This window comes from Plasmopara halstedii (genome assembly GCF_900000015.1).
Source record: "Plasmopara halstedii genome assembly, contig: Scaffold_54, whole genome shotgun sequence".
NCBI lineage: Eukaryota > Oomycota > Peronosporomycetes > Peronosporales > Peronosporaceae > Plasmopara > Plasmopara halstedii.
Genome location: NW_020186975.1, coordinates 637,532 through 658,505, shown reverse-complemented (window position 1 = coordinate 658,505; position 20,974 = coordinate 637,532). Strand labels below are relative to the sequence as shown.

General features: G+C 42.9%; 4 protein-coding genes across 4 annotated transcripts; 1 reads left to right on the top strand and 3 right to left on the bottom strand.

Annotated features, from left to right (window-relative positions):
• Nucleotides 1-938: 938 nt before the first annotated feature.
• On the bottom strand, nt 939-1,205 carry PHALS_11487 (uncharacterized protein; the record flags this gene model as incomplete). Its single annotated transcript, XM_024726159.1, has 2 exons — nt 939-966; nt 1,045-1,205. 2 exons carry the CDS (start codon nt 1,203-1,205, stop codon nt 939-941), a joined length of 189 nt encoding a protein of 62 aa, XP_024571985.1.
• Nucleotides 1,206-7,395: 6,190 nt separating this feature from the next.
• PHALS_11486 (uncharacterized protein) lies at nt 7,396-7,757 on the top strand (the record flags this gene model as incomplete). Its single annotated transcript, XM_024726148.1, has 2 exons — nt 7,396-7,427; nt 7,502-7,757. The coding sequence occupies 2 exons, from the start codon at nt 7,396-7,398 to the stop codon at nt 7,755-7,757; spliced, it is 288 nt and encodes a 95-aa protein (XP_024571984.1).
• A 1,909-nt stretch (nt 7,758-9,666) lies between these two features.
• On the bottom strand, nt 9,667-10,827 carry PHALS_11485 (START-like domain; the record flags this gene model as incomplete). The annotated part of the gene is made up of 1 exon (XM_024726137.1): nt 9,667-10,827. One exon carries the CDS (start codon nt 10,825-10,827, stop codon nt 9,667-9,669), a length of 1,161 nt encoding a protein of 386 aa, XP_024571983.1.
• Nucleotides 10,828-15,586: 4,759 nt separating this feature from the next.
• Nucleotides 15,587-15,960, bottom strand: PHALS_11484 (uncharacterized protein; the record flags this gene model as incomplete). The annotated part of the gene is made up of 2 exons (XM_024726125.1): nt 15,587-15,664; nt 15,838-15,960. The coding sequence occupies 2 exons, from the start codon at nt 15,958-15,960 to the stop codon at nt 15,587-15,589; spliced, it is 201 nt and encodes a 66-aa protein (XP_024571982.1).
• Nucleotides 15,961-20,974: the final 5,014 nt, after the last annotated feature.

Sequence of the window (20,974 nt, the reverse complement as noted above, 5' to 3'; positions counted from 1 at the left end):
CTACTGCAGAGGAAGCCAAGGTGCTTACTAATATGCGAAGTCGTAGTGACTCTCCGAGTCCCAACTCGACACGTTTGTCCTTTCCGAAAGGCATTATATAACGATTTTTGATAAGTGAGAGACGCTGTCTAGTATGCTCTCAAATTTCACAATCCTTGCCCGTTGCCTATTGAATAAATATGTCTTACTACCTGACGTAGATACTATAAGCTCATTCAAAATACGATGAATCTGACTCAGTAAGCCAAGTCTGCTTGCTTATAAGCACAAAAGTTGCCATTCCATTTGCACAGTCGACCAAAGCGTACTCATGGTTGCGATCCGTCAAATTGTGCACACCGCGCCGTAGCATAGCCTATACAAGCCTACACATGGAGGGCTTTCACTGATAGAGAAGGCAAAATGGGCTCTAAACTCGCCCAGCTTGACATTTCTCACCCTAGCCTGTCACACCTAAGCAGATCGGCTTGCACATATTAGAGCAGCGGTCGAATCATGCACTGGCTGCTGATTTCTGGTGAAAGCATAAAAAAGTACCACACTCAAATTGCTTGCAGTATCATGAAGAGCCATCGCTGTTCCGTCGTACTACTTAAAAAGCCAGCTTCAGTGGCGAGACATCCAACGAGAGAATGGCTGAATGCTTTCTGATGCGAATTCGAAGCACGACGTGGATGTTGTGGTAGAGGCAAACCAATATTTACGTTTAAAGAATGCTCAATAAGCTATAAGGTTTTGCGCTTAGATGTCACTTTTTCAAAGTATTTTGATGTTCTCTTCATCGCCTTCCCAATTTGAAAGGCTAACGCATTCATTACTGACTCACTTGACTCGTAAAGTGTGGTGGTACCGTTTAAAGAGTGTATCAATTACAGAAGCGAGACGAAGCGAATGTAACCCGCTTTTGTGACCAACTTGGAAGGGAAAAGTTGTACTACCTAGTGGGAGTAATGATCCGGTGCCGAACTATGTAAACGTGAGGAGACCTTATGCTCCATAATATTTAGTGTTAAAAGAAATTGTGCAAACGGACTGAGCTCTCACCGCACGAAGAGCCATTGGAAACCAGTTAGTTCGAGCATAATTTTGGAACTCGCATAGACGCGATCAGAAATTTTGCATTCGTGGTCTTCGTGGGACCTCATTGCTGTCAGCGTTACCGTTACCGGGGATAGTTTAAACGCGCGTTTTGTACAAAAGCGCATTGCCAACATATCTAAACGGCGACCTTTGTGTAGGATCGAGATTTTGAAAGTTTTGGTAAAATTTGTTTGACAAGTTTAGCACTGGACTGGACATATCGACTAACACCGACACGGGCGGCTAAATGGTGGACGTACTTGGTGAGCGATACTCTTCGCAGTTTCTTATACTCTTCATAGCTTTTAGTTTTTTTGCGGAACGTCTGCGGTATCGCAATGAGATATCACCATGTATTAGATTTATGAATAAAAACGCTGTACACTCCTAAATCCAGTTGATGCCATCAATATGATTTGACTTACTGATACCAGAAGGGCTACACTTTGCGACAAAATACGATGTACGTTTTGAATAAGATGCACCGAGCGTGCAGATCTTTGGTGAAGAGCTAGTTGGTGCATATGAAAATGTTATCAGAGGCATTCAAACACAAATTTTGTGCAGCGAGTGAAGCAGGAATACCACAAATTTTCTAAATCCATATACCAAGGCAGCATCTGCATATATGTTTAGTTGCAGCCCAGCTACGTCAAATTGTTAAGGGTCGAAGCCAAAAATTAATTGAATATCATTGAGACTACAGGCACATCTCGTTTTAAAGTATGCTTGTTCTAGCCATATCGCAATCCCGCTCTAATGAGTCAGTCAGAAGTTCGGTTTACTGCTCAAGACAATTCTGTGGCTTTGGTGCCTTCTGTTTTACGGTATTGATACATTTTGAGCTGCTCAGATGCCCTGAGCTGTGCTATACAAATATGTAATTCTTAGAAAACGTCCAAAGCGTGTCTCATGTCATCTATGAGCGCACTCAGAAACTTCCGGAGAGAATCAAGTTGCCGCTTTAACCAAGAGAAATTACAGGGGTGGTATGCTGTAGAAACACTTTATAATCGAATATGGTAAAACAAATATATTTAGTATCCTTACAAGACTTATTCTAAATAGCTGTCTTCAAAGAAAAGCTCGGGGCGGTTGGCTACACCAATGGGTGGAGCATACGACTCTATCCCTTTTGCAATGTGAAAGCGGATTCTATAAGGCTACTTTTTTGGTGCAAAATGCACGGCAACCACCTTTCAGACAAGAAACATTGCTCTTTTTCAAAAGAGTGACCAGAAAACTTTATAATCTCTTTATCCTTCGACAATAATAAGTGCCCACGTGTCCTATGCTGTTTTTGTAGTTCATACCTTCTTTAAATGGTGGTTATTTCAGCGATAGTCCTTCTATGAGTATTCTGATGACAGTGCTTGCATATTGCAACTGGCTACTTGACGAAGACATGGGTACCATACAGCAAGCGATTGCGATATTGCCTGTTGTCATAACCTAAGAGCATCTTTGTCGAGCTGTCTTCCCCAAACAATAAAGTCATCATCAAATCCGATCTCAAGAAATAACGAGGGTACGGTCGCGTGCGGGACTACATGTTTGATTCGCACACATTCAAATTGTTGAGAATTTCACTCTGTGCTACCTTGAAGCCTACCTTTCTAGATCTTTCTAGGAGCTTCTTCACGGATCCTAATTAATCAAAACCAATAAAGACTATCATTATGTCCGTATTCAGCATCCGTAATCATGATAGTAATTGTAGGCATGACTGCAATGCTTGAGAGGTCATCCACATGCATTCAGCGGTGTAAACTTATCACTTTCACTTACCGCTAATGTTGAGTGTGCTTTGTCGGTGATTTGGTCTTGATGCCCTCTCTCTCACGCAGAAGCTTAAACATCTTGGCCCCAAGTACCTTGGTTAGCATATCTGAAGCTGACTCTTTGTATCGTTGCAGCCAATCTCAAGAAATCCATGCTGAACGTTCTCCCGAAGAAAGTGCTGTCTGATGTCCATGTGCTTTGTACGAGCATGGTAGCCCGCATTCTATAGCACCTTGGTAATCTTTTCATATTTGCATGCCTTCCGCTTGGCCTTGACCCATGTCCTTGAGCATTGCACGCGTCCAAAGTACTTTATGTGTGCATAAGCTTTGCGTTATATACTCTGCTTCTGCGGAACTTAGTGCGACGGTTCTCTGATATTTGAATTTGAACGCAACCGAAGCTTTTCCAATATTGATCAACATACCTGAGACAGACCGTTTGTCATCGGTGTTGCTACCTCAGACTGCATCCGAAAAAGCTTCAACAGTCACTGTTCCAGTCCCTCCTTGGTAATGATTCCGTGATGATGTGTCAAATTTAAATAGTGTAGCACACGAATTGCTGCGTTCCATTGTGGTAGCCCGGGATTCCCGAGAAATCGAGACGGCTGTGTGACGATATATGCGATGTCCGGCCGAGAGTAAGTTGAAAAATATCGCAGATATCCAACAATTAGTGAAAGGTATGGTCTTGACAACATCTTTGAACGCTCAGCTTCTGTACTTGGTGACTGTAATGTTGACAGATTGAGACCGGACGAATACGGAGTATCGACGTCCTTGGCATTTTTTAGTCCAATTCACTTCGCAACGTCTCTAATGTAGCGTGTCTGCTTGATCATTAGTGTGGAAGCCGTTCTGTCGTGGTCAATTTCCACGCCCAAGATAAATTTTGCAATACCGAGATCCTTCATCTTGAAACTACTTTTTTGTATTTTTTGACCTCTAGAATCTCGCTGCTCGTCTTGACCGCATTGATCATATCATCGGCATATAGGTACTCGTACACAAAAACCCTGTTTTACTTTCATCACGTAGACGCATTAATCCGCTCCACAACGTTAAATCGCTCTTTGTGAAGACGTGATCGAGCGTTTCGCACCAAGCACTTGCAGCTTGCTTTTATCCATATATAGCTTCGTTCAGTTGACACGCAAGTTCTTGAGGTTCCTTAATCCCGATCGGGAGGGAACCTCCATGTTAATAAGACCCGACAGCACACCGTCGAGAAAGGCGGTGTCGACGTCCAGCTGCTCCATTTAGTAGCCCAATATCGCGCACACTGCGTGTACAACTCGAATTGAGTTCATGTTGGCCACTCAAGAGTAAGTCTCGAAGGAACCCACGCCGTATTTCTGCTTAAACCCTTTAACCACCAATCGTGCTTTGAAGCGCACAACACATCCGATCTGGTCACGCTTGTTAGCATAGACCCAGCGGCGTCCAATTGTACGTCCAACCAAATTTCGTGGAACGAGTGTCAATGTTCTGTTCTGGCGATGCGATTGTAAATTCGGCGTCCATCGCTTGTCGCCAATGTTCTGCTTAGTCACTAGCCATTGCCTGCACATACATGGTAGGCAAGTCCGATTATTTTCCAATACAGCGTAAGCGAGAACAGCTTCGATTATAAGGCCATCTTCATCACTATTTGCACGGTGGTCTCTCGCTATCCTTCAGACTTTATTCGGCATTTGATACGTTATGCAACAACAACATTGGTTTGCGTTTACGCCTTCAACGTTCTACTTGCGGCTGAAATACTAATCGATCTTCCTGTGCATCCAGTGTAGAAAATCTGTACTCTGGCAGTTCAAAGTGTACTGAGGCCGGTAATCGAAGAACCTCACCCCTTGACTTATCCATGTCGGAGTCCTCCTCATTCGATTGGAGCATCTGAAATTTCTCATTCTTCCTCACACTCTATAGGCTCGTCTTGATCTTGTTGGAGTTTGGTCGGCCCGAACACTGCGCTTTCATTGTTGTTCTTGGTGACGTGCTTCAATTTTATTTGTTTGGGCGGGTGCGTCTCATAAATGCCGCCCACTTCATGCTCGTCCAGCTTCACCAAACGTGGTACTGATATCTTTTCTTTCCTCAAATCGAATTCTGTATCCTTTGATGTCTTCGGCATAACCGAAAAACATGCACTTGAAGCTTTTGGCTTCGAGCTTTGTCCCCTTAACTTGATCAACGTGAGCATAACCATAAGTTATAAACACCCTAGAGTGATCTACCCGATGATTCAACATAAATCTTAGCTCATACGGAGTTTTGTTTGGGTGCACTGTAATGGGAGAGCGGTTGGTTAGGCTCACCGCAGCGCCTACTGCCTCCGCCAACCAATACGTTGAACCCAACTGTAGTGTAGCATGCTTCGCGCCTTTATCATAATAGTGCGGTTGATTTATTCTGTAATTACGTTCTGTTGAGGGTTGTATGGTACTGTACACTGATGTATGATGCCGTTCTGATGACATAATTCCGCGACCCACATGCTGACAAACTCCGTTCCGTTGTCCGAGCGCAGGCACTTGATACGGGTTCCCCATTGATTTTCATGCAATGCTAAGAGCATCTTGATCTTGTCAGCAACTTCACTTTTCTTCAACAGAAAGTAAAGTACCACATATCGCGAATAATCATCCACAAAAGCCAAAAATGGTGTTTGCACCTCCTTTCAATAGTGTCTTCATGGGTCCAATTCCCTTGACGTTTTTGTTATGGAGCGTTCCGAAAGGCTTCAATCGTCTGCTTACCCTTCATGCATCTAGCGCATAAGGTTTTGATGCCTTGTTTTACCGCTGGTACACCTTTTGTGGATCGCAAAGTCTTCACTTAAACATCCTTACTTGGGTGTCCCATACGAGCAGGCCACAGCTCCACTGACTATCAGCTTCCAAGTATTGCGCCGATGGTGCCTCCTCTTGCTAACAAATTAGTGTGTAAGCTTTCCCATTTCTTGTTTCAGTTGCCAGAACACGGTTCTTGTCCCAAATGGTCCAAGAAGCATGCTAAATCTCCACGCTTAGTCCACATTCGGCGGCTTTTCCACCGAAAGTAAACGCATGTCAAGTCCAGGTATAAGCAGCACTTCCATCATCTATATGCGTCTTCCATCTAAGCCAATATATCTCACTGTTCCAGCTCGTTTGACGCATAACTTCCTGCCGTCTGCAATCGATACCTGGACGTCTGCTTTAAGTCGCTTGAAGTCGATCAAGTCACTTCGGTGAGTTGTCATGTATGATCTCGCATCACTGTCAATCAGCCAGCTTGCTGATTGCCCCACACAGCAAAAATTGCATCCTTTCCGCTGGAACGGTTTTTAGATGGGCAGCCGTTCTAATATAGCCAGTCTGGTCACAAATAAATCAGTTGTCCAAAAAAACAGCTGTCCATGCGTTGCGCGTAAATTTAGCAACCACTTCCTCGTCTGCCCTTGATTCTTTCATCATTGCCTGTTGCGCCAAACGCTTTCTCACGAGCTTCCTTCTTTGGTAGCCTGTCTGACCTTTCCAACCGCTTCTCCTTTCCTTCGATCAAGCGATGTCCTTGGCGTTTTCCACGACAGAAGAAATCATCTCATATTCCGCCATCAAGCTGATCAGAAGTATCACTAGCTGTCTTGATTCATCCACCGGCTCTTCCGTCGTCTGGAGCCCCACTACCAGCTCGTCGAACGCGTCCAGATGTTCCACCTTGCGAGTGCCACTTTCTATCTTAAACAAATGAAGGCGACATTTCATCGTGACACGGTGGTGCAAGTGGAGCAATTGTAGAAATTGCGAAATGTTTTTCATGCCTCTAAGGCACGAGTAGCAGACCGAATCTTGCTCTGGTATTAACTTTCGACGCTCTGGGCAGTTATACCCAATGCCTTGGTGTCATTCACGAGCATTTCGCCGTTTTCCTTTGCGCTTATAACACGCCCGAGAAGCCCTTTTTGCAAGGACCATCCTCATGTTGAACTCCCAATGGTAGTCGCTCACATCTCCTAGGAGGACTTCGGTGCGCTTGGTAGTCATGGCGGCGAAAGTGTGGTGAAGCATACCGTTGATTGCATATGTTAATCTGTTGAAAATCCGAAGTGAGTATCTTGCGGTCCTTAGTTCGCTACTCTATGCTGAGAACCTTCTCAATGTAGTCTTATTCTAATTCGACCAACGACCGTCTACCATTATGTCCGTAATCAGCATCCGAAAACATGATAGTAATTGTAAGCATGACGGTAATTCATGACGTCATCCACATGCTTCAGCGGAGTAAACTCAGCACAAATTGCGCCGTGTATGTACTTAACTCACTGGAATTGCGACCCTTATCAATGGTAAGTTGCAATAGTGATTCATTTTATATTGGCTCTTGGCTAACGGTAATCAGTCGAGCTTTCACCCTATTTACTTTTACATAAAGTCTTGAATTCAACCCGAAAGTCTTCATGTAATGGAAGTGGTTCGCTTGACAACAAGCGTCGAATTAACGGATCCATTGTCTTCTAGCATACTCACTTACTTGACCATCAAGATTGATGGATCACCTTGCACTTTGTGATAAAAGCGGGTAAGTATGCTGCTCCTTACAATCATAGCTAGCGTGGCCGCGCATGAATGAAGCTGTTAAGTACTTGATGACAGCATTTCAAGAGTCTTCTGTGGATCCGCGAACCGCGACCCTTCCATGCCTTATTTGAAAAAGCATTGTTCAAGTATTCCAAGCAGCAAATCGTTAAATCTCATGAAAGTTGATATTTTCATGCTCATATTTCGCTTTCTCACTTCTTATCCATACAATATCTTACGCGCTTTTACTACGAATAGCAAACACGAACTGATTCTCGCTTTATCATCCCATCGAAACGCGGCTGCAAGTCCATATCAGCAAATTTCATAAATTGTTTAAATGTGAATGCTTGAAACTTCTGCGCATTAGCGTGTCTTCGCATATTCAATAATTAATATAATTTATATTATTGCTCAAAAACAGTTCAGTCAAATGCGGTAACAATCATTACATGCACGGTGCTGCAGCTAGCGGCGAATCTAGGAATGAAAGTGTGCGGCCTTACTCTAGAGGAGACTTTAAACATGATGTCATTTAGAAATTGTTCATAGCATTTTATAGTATATTCTACTTCATGCAACTACTAAAACATAATATAAATAATATGAAATTTTAGTATTTTGTGCTATCTAGAGATATTAAAACATTGCAAATAGCATATGTTATGTTTTAATATTGAGGAAAATAAAAACAGTCTACCAGAAAATAAAAACAATATAACGCATCGACGAACCTGTTTTTTTTAAGCTGAGCAGTTGCCTGTTGTTGACTCTTCTCAGGTCTTCCACGCTTCTAAAATTCGGGAAGGCTTGCAATCAAATGCTGACAAGGAGGTTTTGATTGTAAATGGAAAATTAGTTTCACTTGGATGTTCGCTCTATGCTGCTGCAAATGTTGATGTCTTCCATGTAGGGTGATCATATCTTCTAGCATAATGAATTTTGTTAGCATGTTTCAGTGCAATGAGTGCATGAACACATGAAGTAGCAATGCCTTTTGAATCTCCACACGAACAAGCAACATCGGTCTCAGTAAACTTTATTATAAAGCGCACAACCTTTTTATGACGTTCCCCTCACTACCATAAATGGATCATTAACTGCGAATTATATAAATATACTATTGCACTGTTTATTTACAGATACTGACCTTGAGTATAGACCAGCTTACTGATCTAAAGATTAATATTCACCAAATTGTAGCAGACCAGATATATAATACTCGTAATAGATCAGCACAAAAAAATTGGCCAAAAAGATTAATCGTCCGGACAAAAAAATGTTGGTTGCTCTGAAACAGTCAAGATCGTTTTGTCAATGATGCAATTGAAATGCTATTTGGTTCAGCGAAACAAATTCGTGAGGTAAATACAGAGCTCACAACCAAATGCAATTGTTGTGGTCGATATACTCCGATAAACACGTTGACTGCAATTCAATATATCAAGTACATCGTCTCCCACGTTGATATTAGGGAAAATAAAAAAATCTACCAGATAAACAAGAAAAATAAAAATAATTCACCAGATATTTAAAAAGAATATTAAGTGTATACTACGTTGAGTATCCTCGTAAAGTTGTAATTTGCCCATTGAACGTATATAGCTGATTTTTTTCGCTATTATTACTCAATGATATTGACGGATAGCTGAAATATAGACATAGATTCTTGCACACTTGATGCTCCATGTAGTTCTCGCTTAGAATCGAGTTACTGTACACTTGACTGCAATCCGACGCTTAAGATTCAAACGATAACTTAAACGAGATTGTTTACTATGAAAAAAACGTCAGTGATTATAACATTTGTTATAGAATGATGTCAATTATTCTTTTTTTATACAGCTGGGAGCATGATTAGTATACCCATAACCCGAGAGTGCATTATCGTTAGGTCCATAAAACCTGCTGTTACGCGAATGTAGCTTACAAAGTTGTACTTATATCGTCGAGTCAGGCACTAAGTCGAAATGGTTGCGAATTTTACGAGAAGCGCCGTCAAAGCAGAGTAGACTGTGAAGTGCAGTATACTGTTGACTTGACTAAATCTGTGGATAGAAACGAATGATACTCAGTAATCCATTTGCACATCTACGGCTTTCTGGCGACGGCAACGTGTCTCGTCTGGTAGCATGTATTGCAGATTCTTTCTATTGGTCATCACTTGTATACCAATTCACGAATTCTAATTATCAATTTTCAATTTGGTATTAGCAGTAGCTTCATGTAAAATTCTAAAGTTAAGATGCATGCAGACTCATGAAGCTGTTCGACCGCGAACTTGCATCGGAAGAAAAGTCGGACGAGTCATAAAGATTCGACTGTACTTGGTACTTGTATACAAACTGCATTCGGGCAGCTTCTTCCGAGTCCATGCGAGTTGCTTGAATGAGACACTTTGCACAAAATGTCACTTTGCGCTGCACCATATCGAGGTCCAAAGTAATGAAATTGAGTTTCTTGGGAATTTTACACGAAGTACACAAGACACCAAAGCATAGCTTACATGTCTTATGCGATTTACCAAATACGAATCCTTTAACGTTCTTTTGGCACGTCACACACTCGGATTGGAGCACTATATAGCTTTGTTCTTTGGCTTCCATCTGCTTTTGTTCTAGTAACCACGTCAGCTTTTTCATTTGACCACAATACGAATACTTGAGTCCAGCCATTGTTACTTGTACCATACCCAAGACACCAAGGATTGAAATCATGTCACCACGAGGGTCCATAATCCCGGTACCATAACAATCGGTTCGATCAAGACTATCTTCATGAAATAATCCGCAGAACGACAGATTTCCACGGACACGATTCGGGAGCTCATGCGTTTGCGGAAAATTCACGGAATGCAGCAAGTGGTACCCAACACGTTCTCCATTTGGAAGACGTAAGATACCTGTACTTTCAAGGTACACGTAGTCACGATTACGTACGAAACCAATAGACGCACCCGGAACATCAATTTCTATCCATTTGACGACTAGCGATCGAAATGGTTCCTCAACACTTGGTTCAACAATCGTCGCCAATACTGCAGCATCGTAAAAATCTCTAAGGTACGACGACTTAATGCGCATCGCCTCAAGTGTTGGACTTACAAGTCCAAACATGTTTTCATCGAGGGATCCAGGAAGTGGACCGACCATAAGTAAAGCCGGTAGTTTAGTTTCGGGACTCGCATTCTTACGCTCGAGGTACGTCATGGTGTTCCCATCCCTTTGAAGCTTTTTCCATCGGACTTGATCGACATATCTTTGATTGCTGATATGCTTTTGGTATTCTGGGAGTTTGGTCATCACAAGTTCATGAGCAATAGCAATGAGATCAGACTGATCTTTGGCTGTGAGCACCAAGTCTGGAAACGGATTGACGGTGAAACGCTTTCCACTTGCCATGTCGACTTTCCAAGTGAGCTCTGACGTTTTTAATGCTGTCAATTGTGCACTAGCACATCTCTCTTGTCCGTTCGACAAGGATGAAGCATGACAGAGGAAAAAGTCAGATCTATGTCGTACTACACGTTTTAATAGAAAAGACTTGATCGCCAAGTACGACTAAAAACGCCAGTTTTGGTAAAAGCCAGCATTTTTTGAAGCTATTAGCTATGCTCGTACCGTCTGTCTACCAGACCATGTTATGCGGGTAAAACAAAGCCGTGGTTGCGTAGTACCAGAAACATTACTGGACTTCCAAGCCCATAAACGTCATGCATTTGTACATTTTGCCTCAAGAGTACAGATTCCACATTCAAGTAAGTTGGAGGGTGATATTCCTAGTAGTATCAGAATTAAAAGAAAAGGGACAAGTAAAGTCACCGTTTTTCAGCAGATTAAGCTAATACCATGAAATGGACGTATTAGCCTTTTTGCTCTTTAAAACCGGCTAGATTTACTAGCAGTTAGCCAGTTTGTCATTTCATTTAGAGGCATAAGAAGAATGCCATTTGACTTGATCTGTCCACCGTTGACACAGAGCTACAAAGGCTGTACGGAATGTATGAAACAGCGCGTGATTCTTTCGAGTTGTTTCGAGATTAACAATGACTTGAATTGAAAATTTGGTGAATAGTCATTCTGCTTGGATTGAGTGATGGGCTCAAGGGTAGACCTTGCAAATAGACAAATCTCGCACCCTTGTGTACACTTGGTACCTTACATCAATTGATGGGGATCTACAAGAGCTATCGGCATGAAAGGAGATCGACTTTTCACAAAACGTGGTGTGTTATCTAAAAACTTTTCTACTTTATGAGACCCTTTCGTTGTGTATTCAGGATATTTTGAGGACAGGCTAGTGCTGTCTCGAGTATTTTGACATCCGAACGTGCCTTTACTGAGTCGAGTAGTGATGTAAAAGCATCACTGGTTGTTACTTTTGTCTTCATGGTGAATTTCAGTCTATTATTGTATGGTCGAAGATTGCAGAAGTTCCAAAAAAACTGTTGTTTTCTTTTTTTGGAGCATCCATCTCGCACTTTTTGTGAAGAAGATACAACAATCTGCTCGGTTTTTAGCTCTTTTTCATCAAATGCAGGTCAACTGTTTATTCATGTGGGAGCTTGCTGGTCTCGACGGCATTACGTAGCACATTTCTATCACAAGGTATTGCCATATATGTCACTTTGAAAGTGAGGTCGCACCATCGCAATAAGTGATCACAGCGTCATCTAGTAGAAAAACAAAAAGTGCTCTCGAGTACATTTGCACTCGTTGCCCTCATCTAGTAATACAATCGTGCTCATTGCAAAGTAGAAACGTTCGAATGTTCTTTGAGTTAGATAGCGACTTTTACGAATTATAAACACATAGAAAGTCAAAATATGCTACCCCAGGTATTTCTTGGGAGCTGTTTAAGAATGTTGATTACCAACTGCTCCATGTCGCTAAAACCAGCATTTTCACATCTATGTAATCATCACACGGTAAGCTCTCAAATGTGCGCTTAAGACTCGCTTATTCGAGATTCAACACGCTATCATATAAGCGGATCGATAGTTGATGAAACCTTCTTGAAGATGTTTTCCAACTGATAGTGCAGAAGTTTATGTTTTTGCCCACAATTTTCTTGACTCTAATTTGATCACTTCTACACGTTTTGATAGTTTTACGAGAGAACTTGGTATGTTTTCACCTCATTTAACTGAAAAGTGCTTGGGCAAATGATAGAAAGCTATGCATACAGCAAGTGATTTATCTGTATTTGAATACCAGCTGTAGCTGAGTAAGTGAGCTGTAACGGAGAAGGTATCATACTATTGTATACTTGTTACTTACAATTCAGAACTAACGATACTCAGAGGGTTGGACTACACAATGGAAAGTCCCGTAGTAAATGTCGGCTGTTTGCCGCACGCTAAGGAATCAAGATGTTGCGATAATCAGATATTGTGAAACGCGTATATATAAGTAGAGAAAAAAATTTAGATATGGTACTCGATATCACAGGCCACAAATTACTTAAGACACTTTTGGTTCCTCCGCTATTGCTTGGAGCAGACGAGCCTCTGAGCATTTGTTAATGCGAACTTTTTACGGGCGAAGGTACCTCTGTGGGAATTGTGCGACAACCCGTTGCACTTGCTAGCACTTCCACCACCGAGTTGTGAAAGAAATGCATCCTCTTTTAGGATGGAACACGAGTTGTTTGAAAACCTGCCCCAAGACAAAACAAAGTATATATATATTGCTCATGGAAAGAGTACCGAGAGCTGGAGGTGAAAAGCTTCATGCAAAATTTGAAGACCACCATCAGCTCCAAAGGGGTGCTATTAAAGCACCTATAGCAACGCCCCAACCGGCTGTCGACGTCTGCACAGATGGCGCATACTGTGAGGACGCTGATGGTGACTAATCAACCTTTCGAGATCAACGACGGTGAATATCATCCTCTGGATAATGATAGTTGAGATGACCATACATTCGGTCGGTCATCAGCAACAGAGCATCGCCCTTTTTATTTCTTAGCTAGAAGAGCGAGCGCGAGAATGCGCACTAACCCGTAGAATCTCGGTGGAACAGGCGCACCCAAGACGGGGACAAATGTCGTAGACATTCGCAAGACCTATCCAAGCGCGTCAGGTGCGCTTGAAATTGTGTCTTTTTATCAAAAGAGGCGATCTTAAGTGCTCTATATCCAGACAAAAAGAGCTCCTACAGTCTCAAAACGTTAGACCCTCTCTTGAAGAAAGGTTTATACTTAGGGATGGTCTTCAAATGGGGGGATTCGCAGCGGGCCCAACCACATTCTATATTGATTGGGTAAGCGATGAAGCTCGTACTCAATGACAAATCAATTTTTACTGCTGCGTCGACCAGAAAGGGCACTAAACGCAGAAGCTCTATGAGCGCACCGATAGCTGTCACGCTAGGAGGGAAGAGGGTCATCTGAGTAGCATCACTTCTATATCGGGTAGCTGAGCTACCCTTTGCTTGAAAGCAACTACGCATTTCTAAATCGCAATGTGTGCCTCAAACCAGACTGCGCGCTGGCGAAGCTTTGCGTGCCAAAGTGTGATCCCAGACTCATATTAACTTTCTGATTAAGTTGATATCTTGCTTTTCACCATAAACTGATACAGTCCAGATGGACCCGCAATCGCTCCACATGAATGGGGACCACAGCTTGCTAATCGAGCAGTGCAGACGATGGTCGACTCGCCACGTGAACTTTCTTGGTTGTAATAGGATGTTGATTCTCTTCAAGGTCTCGATGTGCGCCAGAAAGTGAACTGTGCCAGATTCCGATAAAATTTATTGCCTTGGCGCCGTGGCTTGTCAGGACCTGGTGCAACCTTGGCCTTTTTTACTTCTTGACGAAGAGGAAGGGTCGCCTGTTGCAGCGTACTTTCCACTAGCGCGTGGCAAACTACCTTAAGCTGAAATAGGGCGAAGTAACAGCAGTCCAATAGAGACGAGCAGATATTTAGAAGCCGGGAAAAGAATCTATGGATTATTATCTCGTCGTCCGCAACGTGCATTGCTGTTTGCAAATTCAAACATGAGACAACGATGTAGATGGACGACCTTTTACTTAAACTATTTTTTTAAGCTGTAAGACGTGTGTTATAGGCGAAACGCCACGTGATCCCTATCTAGTGCGCAACCTGAGTTAAATACTCATCGTCCCATTCATCATCTTTAAGCTGCCAGATTACACCCCTCATGAAGCGTGCGAGTGTTGTCATTCACCGCTTCTCTAAAGACAGGCGGTATACCTGTTAGTAGCGACTTCAGCGTTAAGAAAGCACTCGTGGAGCGACTTTCATAGATTTATTTTGTAATGCGCGCAAGCAGAACGCCCGTTCGCTGAGGAATGAGTAGGATCTGTTCTTATGCAACAGACGACTTTGGACAGTTCAATCCCATTATCACGACGTGATGAAGTTGTCAAGAGCCAGCGATGCTCTTGCGCATGCGGTAGAGCTGGCAGGGCTCCATGGGCCATGTCCAGCAGTGTCGAGACTCAATTAACGCTCAAAAGCGCGTGGCGAGGTTTTGACCGTTTGACATGTTCACTGGCATGGTTGCAGTCACCGGATGAAAACGGATAGTTTGCTTCATGACATGTGGCTATTTGACATGTGTTGAAAGTTGCTGCTATAACCTGCTAGACTCAAATGCAATATCGCGTCCATGTCCATTTGCATCGGATAACTTATACCTTGGAGGTATAGAATTGGTTGCAGCATTACTAGTAGACTTGATTGCTACTCTATTGTATCGTTTAAGCCAATATATGGATTTTTATTGGTAGTTGGACCAGCTTTTTTTTTCAACTGTCGTCACAGTAACATCATCTGATGGAAAGAAGAAAACCACAGCATCTCCCACGCTATTCTCCGCAGTATACTTGCTCACATAGAAAATGAAGTGATGTTGTATACACCGTATAGTTATGTGCTAACACCTCACACACTTATCTCTCAAGGCGTGGAGTGAAAGCTGAGGATACCGAATAACTGGTATGGATAATGGATCCGTGGAGCAGTTGGCAACCAGCTCAACGCTATGCAGTTCATAAGACTTTACTATCAACGATAGTAAACAAATATATTTTGTACAAGTTGAAGTTATGCGTAAGGCTAAGTATATGTCACTCTTCAACTTAGCAGAACAAAAGTCATGACGAAGTCACCTGAGATGTGATTCACTTTTGCTATGGAGTGACGCGTACAAATCCATCCTGAGTTAAACACGGACTCCTAGAGTTAACACTTTCTTCATGCGGGATGCACTATAACTTCCATTGCAACTTAGTAGCAATTGTACTTGTCTGGACGATCGAGTTTGAAAAGGCTGTATCTTCTATCAAGATTAAAAATAGGTGCTCGAATTTCTATACTCATACATCCGAAGATGATTTTAATCTCAGCTGGTAAGTTAGTACAGAAGTGACATCACACTCACCAAAGTTGGGGCCGGATTGTGGACATCGTTCACCTGAAAGCGTTTGCCTGAAACGATCATGCTTCCGTGAGGAACGCTCCAGGAAGACGTCGGAAACTTATTAACCGCTCTTCCGACGAGCATTCCGTAAGTTAATAACCTTTTTTTCTCTAGTAATGAAGCAATAGTTATTTTCAATCGGCTCTAAGGGCATCTAGGCAAGCTCAAAAAGCGGAAGTTTTAGCTGGCCTTGGTGGAATATGACAACGGTCGGCCCACTAGTTATAAGCAGTAATGTTGCCAGTAGGATTCCACGAGGTAGCATAATGCGCTGTTGAAATGAAGCAGCTTCACCGGCTCATGCTGCAGCAGAACCAGCTTTGATGGTGAGAGCGCTTTTACTGAACACCCGACGTTTTGCAGGCAATAACGAAAAACAGATCTTATTCATCAAGAGAGACTCTGATAGCCGCTGACTTTGGTAATACTCCGGATATAGTATTATTCGCTAGCTAGCGGTCTACATCAAGGAGGTGCGCGCGAGAATGCGCACCCAAATGCTTTGCTTGGGCTGAAGTAGCGTTTTCTAAATGGGATACAATGAAAGCATCAAATCAAGCGCGTGTTTGCTCCACCAACCCAATCATGTGATAACGATCCCAATTTATGTTCTTCAATAAAGAAGAAGAAATCAGCAGATTATGTCCAAGCGTTGATGGCGGCGAATCCACTTTGGAAGGCTGTAGCGGCCACAAGATTTATGTAGCTTTCCGGACCGGCGCGGCTTGCCCTGACACCCTCGCCAATCACTCGATTCTTTATAGAGCTTGCGCTATGTGTCGTCTTAATAACGGAGCACATCTTCCACGTCACAAACACCGACTAGAGTGCAGGAGACTAAAGGTCTACAATTCTCCCGAATGCGATGACCCATAGCCATACCAAAGAAGAAAAGCGGTATCTTAGCTGCTAAGCTCAATGGTACTTCTAAAATCTATAGTCATGGTAGTAGCAAAACCTTACGTCCTGTGTGCCTCTTCTTTTTTTTACGCTGTGTGACGAGTCAGGTTTTGCACACAAATACCTTAAATGGAAACGACGGGTGGTCAAGAGCAGCGTCATGATATTTGTGAAGCCATGGGAATCCGAACGATCATGAGTGTCGTACAGTTCACGTAGAGCTTGATACTGATGACTGGAAGACCTGCAGGTATCGATGCTGCCAAATACGGATGGGATTACGTGTCTCGAGGTGGGGACGATAACTAAAGTGCCGACTGTCCTGTAGAGCTTGAGGTATGTAATGGAACATCGTCTGGTTCAAGACTTGATGAAAATTAATCAAATATTAGACAAACAATGCAAACACAAGAACAGCCAATTCGAGACACGATCTCACCCAAGTGAATTATGACTTAAACGCCGAGTGACCTGAATTAGTTGAAGGGCAACATGCAAAGTTTTACAGACTTGTCTCCAGGTGAGGCTGAGGTGACTTCTGGGCTCATCTCTGCTATGAAGCATAAGCATTTTTGTGCAGGCATGAAGTTACAATTTCTTTTGGGCAGTGCACATAACTTGTTCAAATTGTCAAGCAAATTGACTGCTAAGGGCTTTGCTGAAGCTTGAACGGCAGAGCGGCGTCAGCCGCAGACACCTGGTGAGACAAAAGCTGAAACTCTATATATAGAGCACAGCTTTACTGAGATAGAAATTGACGGCAGTATATCGTGGTCTCCAGAGTGTAAATCTGGTGAGTTTTTTGATTGCAGCTGTGAGGTGGGGTACCCAGATTGATTCGTGTGGTATGTATAAGGGCAATTGCCTTTCGGCGGGGCCCTCAACGTAATTCAACGTAGACTGAAAGAGCACCATGGAGTCGAGATCTCCCGAGCGTGCGCCGACAAAGATAACTCACAGTAGGTCACAATAAGAGGAGGTAGACCCTGCGATTGTGAAGAATATTATGCTACAATGGAATGATACTGCTTGGATAGCATTTCCGTATGACGTGTGTGATATGCAGAGTAATGAAGCTGTAAGATGTTTTGATGAGAAACATTTCGCACGCGCAGGATAGTAGAGGTTGCAAGGCTTTTGGTATAGTTTAAGGCAAATGCTCTCTTCAAGGTAAGCCAAATATCCCTTCAGGATGTTACCAATGTTTGCTAGGCGAAGAAAACGCAACGGTGGTAGGGGTAGTAGCGCACGAGGAGCTGATCTTGTCATCCATCATGAATATTTCTTTTACTGATGATACTTGCAGATGACCGAGCCCAACGTGGAGTACGGATTTCTCATGACTAGATCTCATAAAGAAAAATATAAATTTTTCATTTAGCGCCGACTGTCTGTATCCAAAAGGCAAAGTGCGAATGGCGGTTTGCGCGCGGTAAATACGCTAAATGCAGTACTGTACTAGCGCAAACGCTGATCATTGAAACGGATGTAGCAAACTAAATCGCAATGTGCTGCGTATCTTGGCGAATGTTATTTTTTGTCATCCCGTGAGAGACAGCAAACTTCTTTCTCACTGCAATAAGTATTCAAGCCAGATGCCCAGAACGTGGTTGGTTAAGCCACAGAAATTTTTAAATACACTAGGTACATTCAACGTCTAGACACGCAGCAATCTAGGACACATTGTGAGCATGCATAAAAATGTTCTGATGATATTTTTGTCGAAGATCGTGCAAAGCATGAAAAGTCAAATGTGGAGTGCCACGACAAACACTTGCGAGCGGTGATTTCCGTACGCAGTATAACATGTGACTCGCAAGAAGAAACAAGTGCCGACAAAATACCGTAAAGTGGGGTGATTCATTGGGAAGCATGGACCGCACGATACCCCTCAAAGATTAAGTGCTTTTAAGATCGACCAGTGCATTAGATCCAAAAGGACTTAGGAATTTGTCTTTGCCTGGCCCACTATTAATTAGTATGAGCTCCATGCAACAATGCAGAAAGGTACGACTCCTCATCAATCTTCTTTTCGAAGTGAAATGTTGTTTGGGTGTGGTAAATTAGGTGACTTTCAAGGATGCAGAAGTAATTCTCATGTGATTGGATCCTGGCTCTTTAAGTCCAAATCGTTACTTTGTACACTTTATCCTTTGCCATATTACTCCGAAAAGATGAGGATAGGCATGAATTTATTATCTTAGTTGAGTATCGCTTGTATAGAACGGCAATAAGACCTACTCCTCTCCATGACAAGCGACTACTTGCAATGAAGTATGCCCTTGTCAAGATCAGGATGTGTCTGCTTGGCACTTAGCTGTTAATGAACATGCGTCGTTGTCGTCAAGCCATCTCTGACCAGAGCTGCGACTGTTTAGTGTTATATTTTCTTAAGTATAGTGAAAGCCACATCTGCTCAATATTGTAGTGGATGTTGTTTCGTGTCGATCCGGTATTACGACCGAGGGTGTGCTACGTCGTATGCGTCTACGGCGCATAGCGATCTTGAGGTAGTGCGACCTCAAAATCCAATTGATTTCAAGCGAGAGCAGTGTTAACACATCACCAGGTACTGATAACTGTCGTGGTGTACCCGTAAGGCCAAGAAATGACATAAGGAAATATGCCCACCAAGTGGTGATGTCTCCATCGTAACACACGACAATACGTAGTCACCCTCGAAGAAATAGCAGGATCTTCCATCGCAGCGCATTTCACACAATCTGATAAGGATCTATAAGGATGACCTTAGTTAGTAGCTGTAACAGTGATCAAATTAAGACGAGAATAGATGAAATCAGAAAAAGTTAGATGTGATGAGTTGTCGCCTCGACGCCTGCAGCATTCTTAGTGCTTCGCCAAGTCAAGCATTGCTTGTCGCACTAGTTGGACATACTTTGATACAGACGACTTATACAGCGCTAAGACTAGTAGGGCAGCACGTATGCCTTCCTCAGTGCATGGACTGCACACGATACGCTTTGGCAGCCTTTCCAGCTTCAATGAAATGGACCAAGTGACATTACACATATGTGTGGACCACATGATCTGTGTGTCTAACACTAATTATACACCCTGTAAAGTTGTATATCCCCTTCCAGTTCTGCTAAAACAGGAAGTTGTTATCAGGTACGGGAATTTTAAAGCCTTTTGGCAATTATTTAAGTGTCCCTTCACCTTCCCCCTTTCTAAGTAAGTCAACGGCCCGCTGGAAGCGAGTAGGACTCAGTGAGCCATGTCGGTTGACCTATGTCTTTTTCAGTTAGTGTGTCTATACGGACAGGCACTTCCCGTTACATTCAAGTATCTCCTCACGACAAGTGCGGGTCTTCTGAATTATTCTCTGCAACGAGTTTAAGTGGACCACTCTAGGGAGTTGAGCAGCTTCACACGGCACACAGGCGTGATTCCTTCATATTGATTGCGATAAGAGTCGGTGTGAATCTTGCGATCAGAGATGAGCTGAAAATAGCCCAGCAAGCTGGGCTTTTTGATCCGTTCGAATCGTCGGCGGCATTCTGAAATCCATTGCGATCCTCACAGCGAAATGTCTTATCTTATCTCACCGTGGAATAGCGCACGAGAATTTTGATTCGTATAGAAGGAAGGATGAGCGCACTTAGAGCCTTCTCCTTGGAAAAGGCTGGGTTGCATGAGGTTGAAGACATCTAGTAGGATGTGGAGAGTCACTACGACCATTATCATCGAAGAACACCCTGACCTCCTCACCTAGTAATTATCTGAGAGCGTCCGTCGCTAGCATCGCATTTCGTGAGGGCTCGATGAGCTTTTTGTTCGAAAGCACAGGAGGGGATATCGGGCGTGAAGCAGTCAATTTTGCGCATTGACTCAAAAAAAGAAGCAGTAGAGCTCCAGTATTGTTCATATCTTAGTGGTGGCTTAACGGAAAGCAATGATATCATGTGTACTCTCTCCGTACATTTGATACCCAATCATTACGGAACAACTGTACGAATTTCACATCGCACTTGTTGTACTTGTAATATTTCATCGCTAATATGGTGTCAGTATTTGTGAAGATCATGCAACTTCGTACAGGAGACGTTCGTGGTCATGTGGACTGATGGTCGCAAGTCAAGCATCTTTATCGTGAGAAGTTGCAAAATGTTTTGATTGAGTATCATTCCAAATTTTATCAATCACAAGTATGTGGACTCTTGAATAGCATAGCAAATTA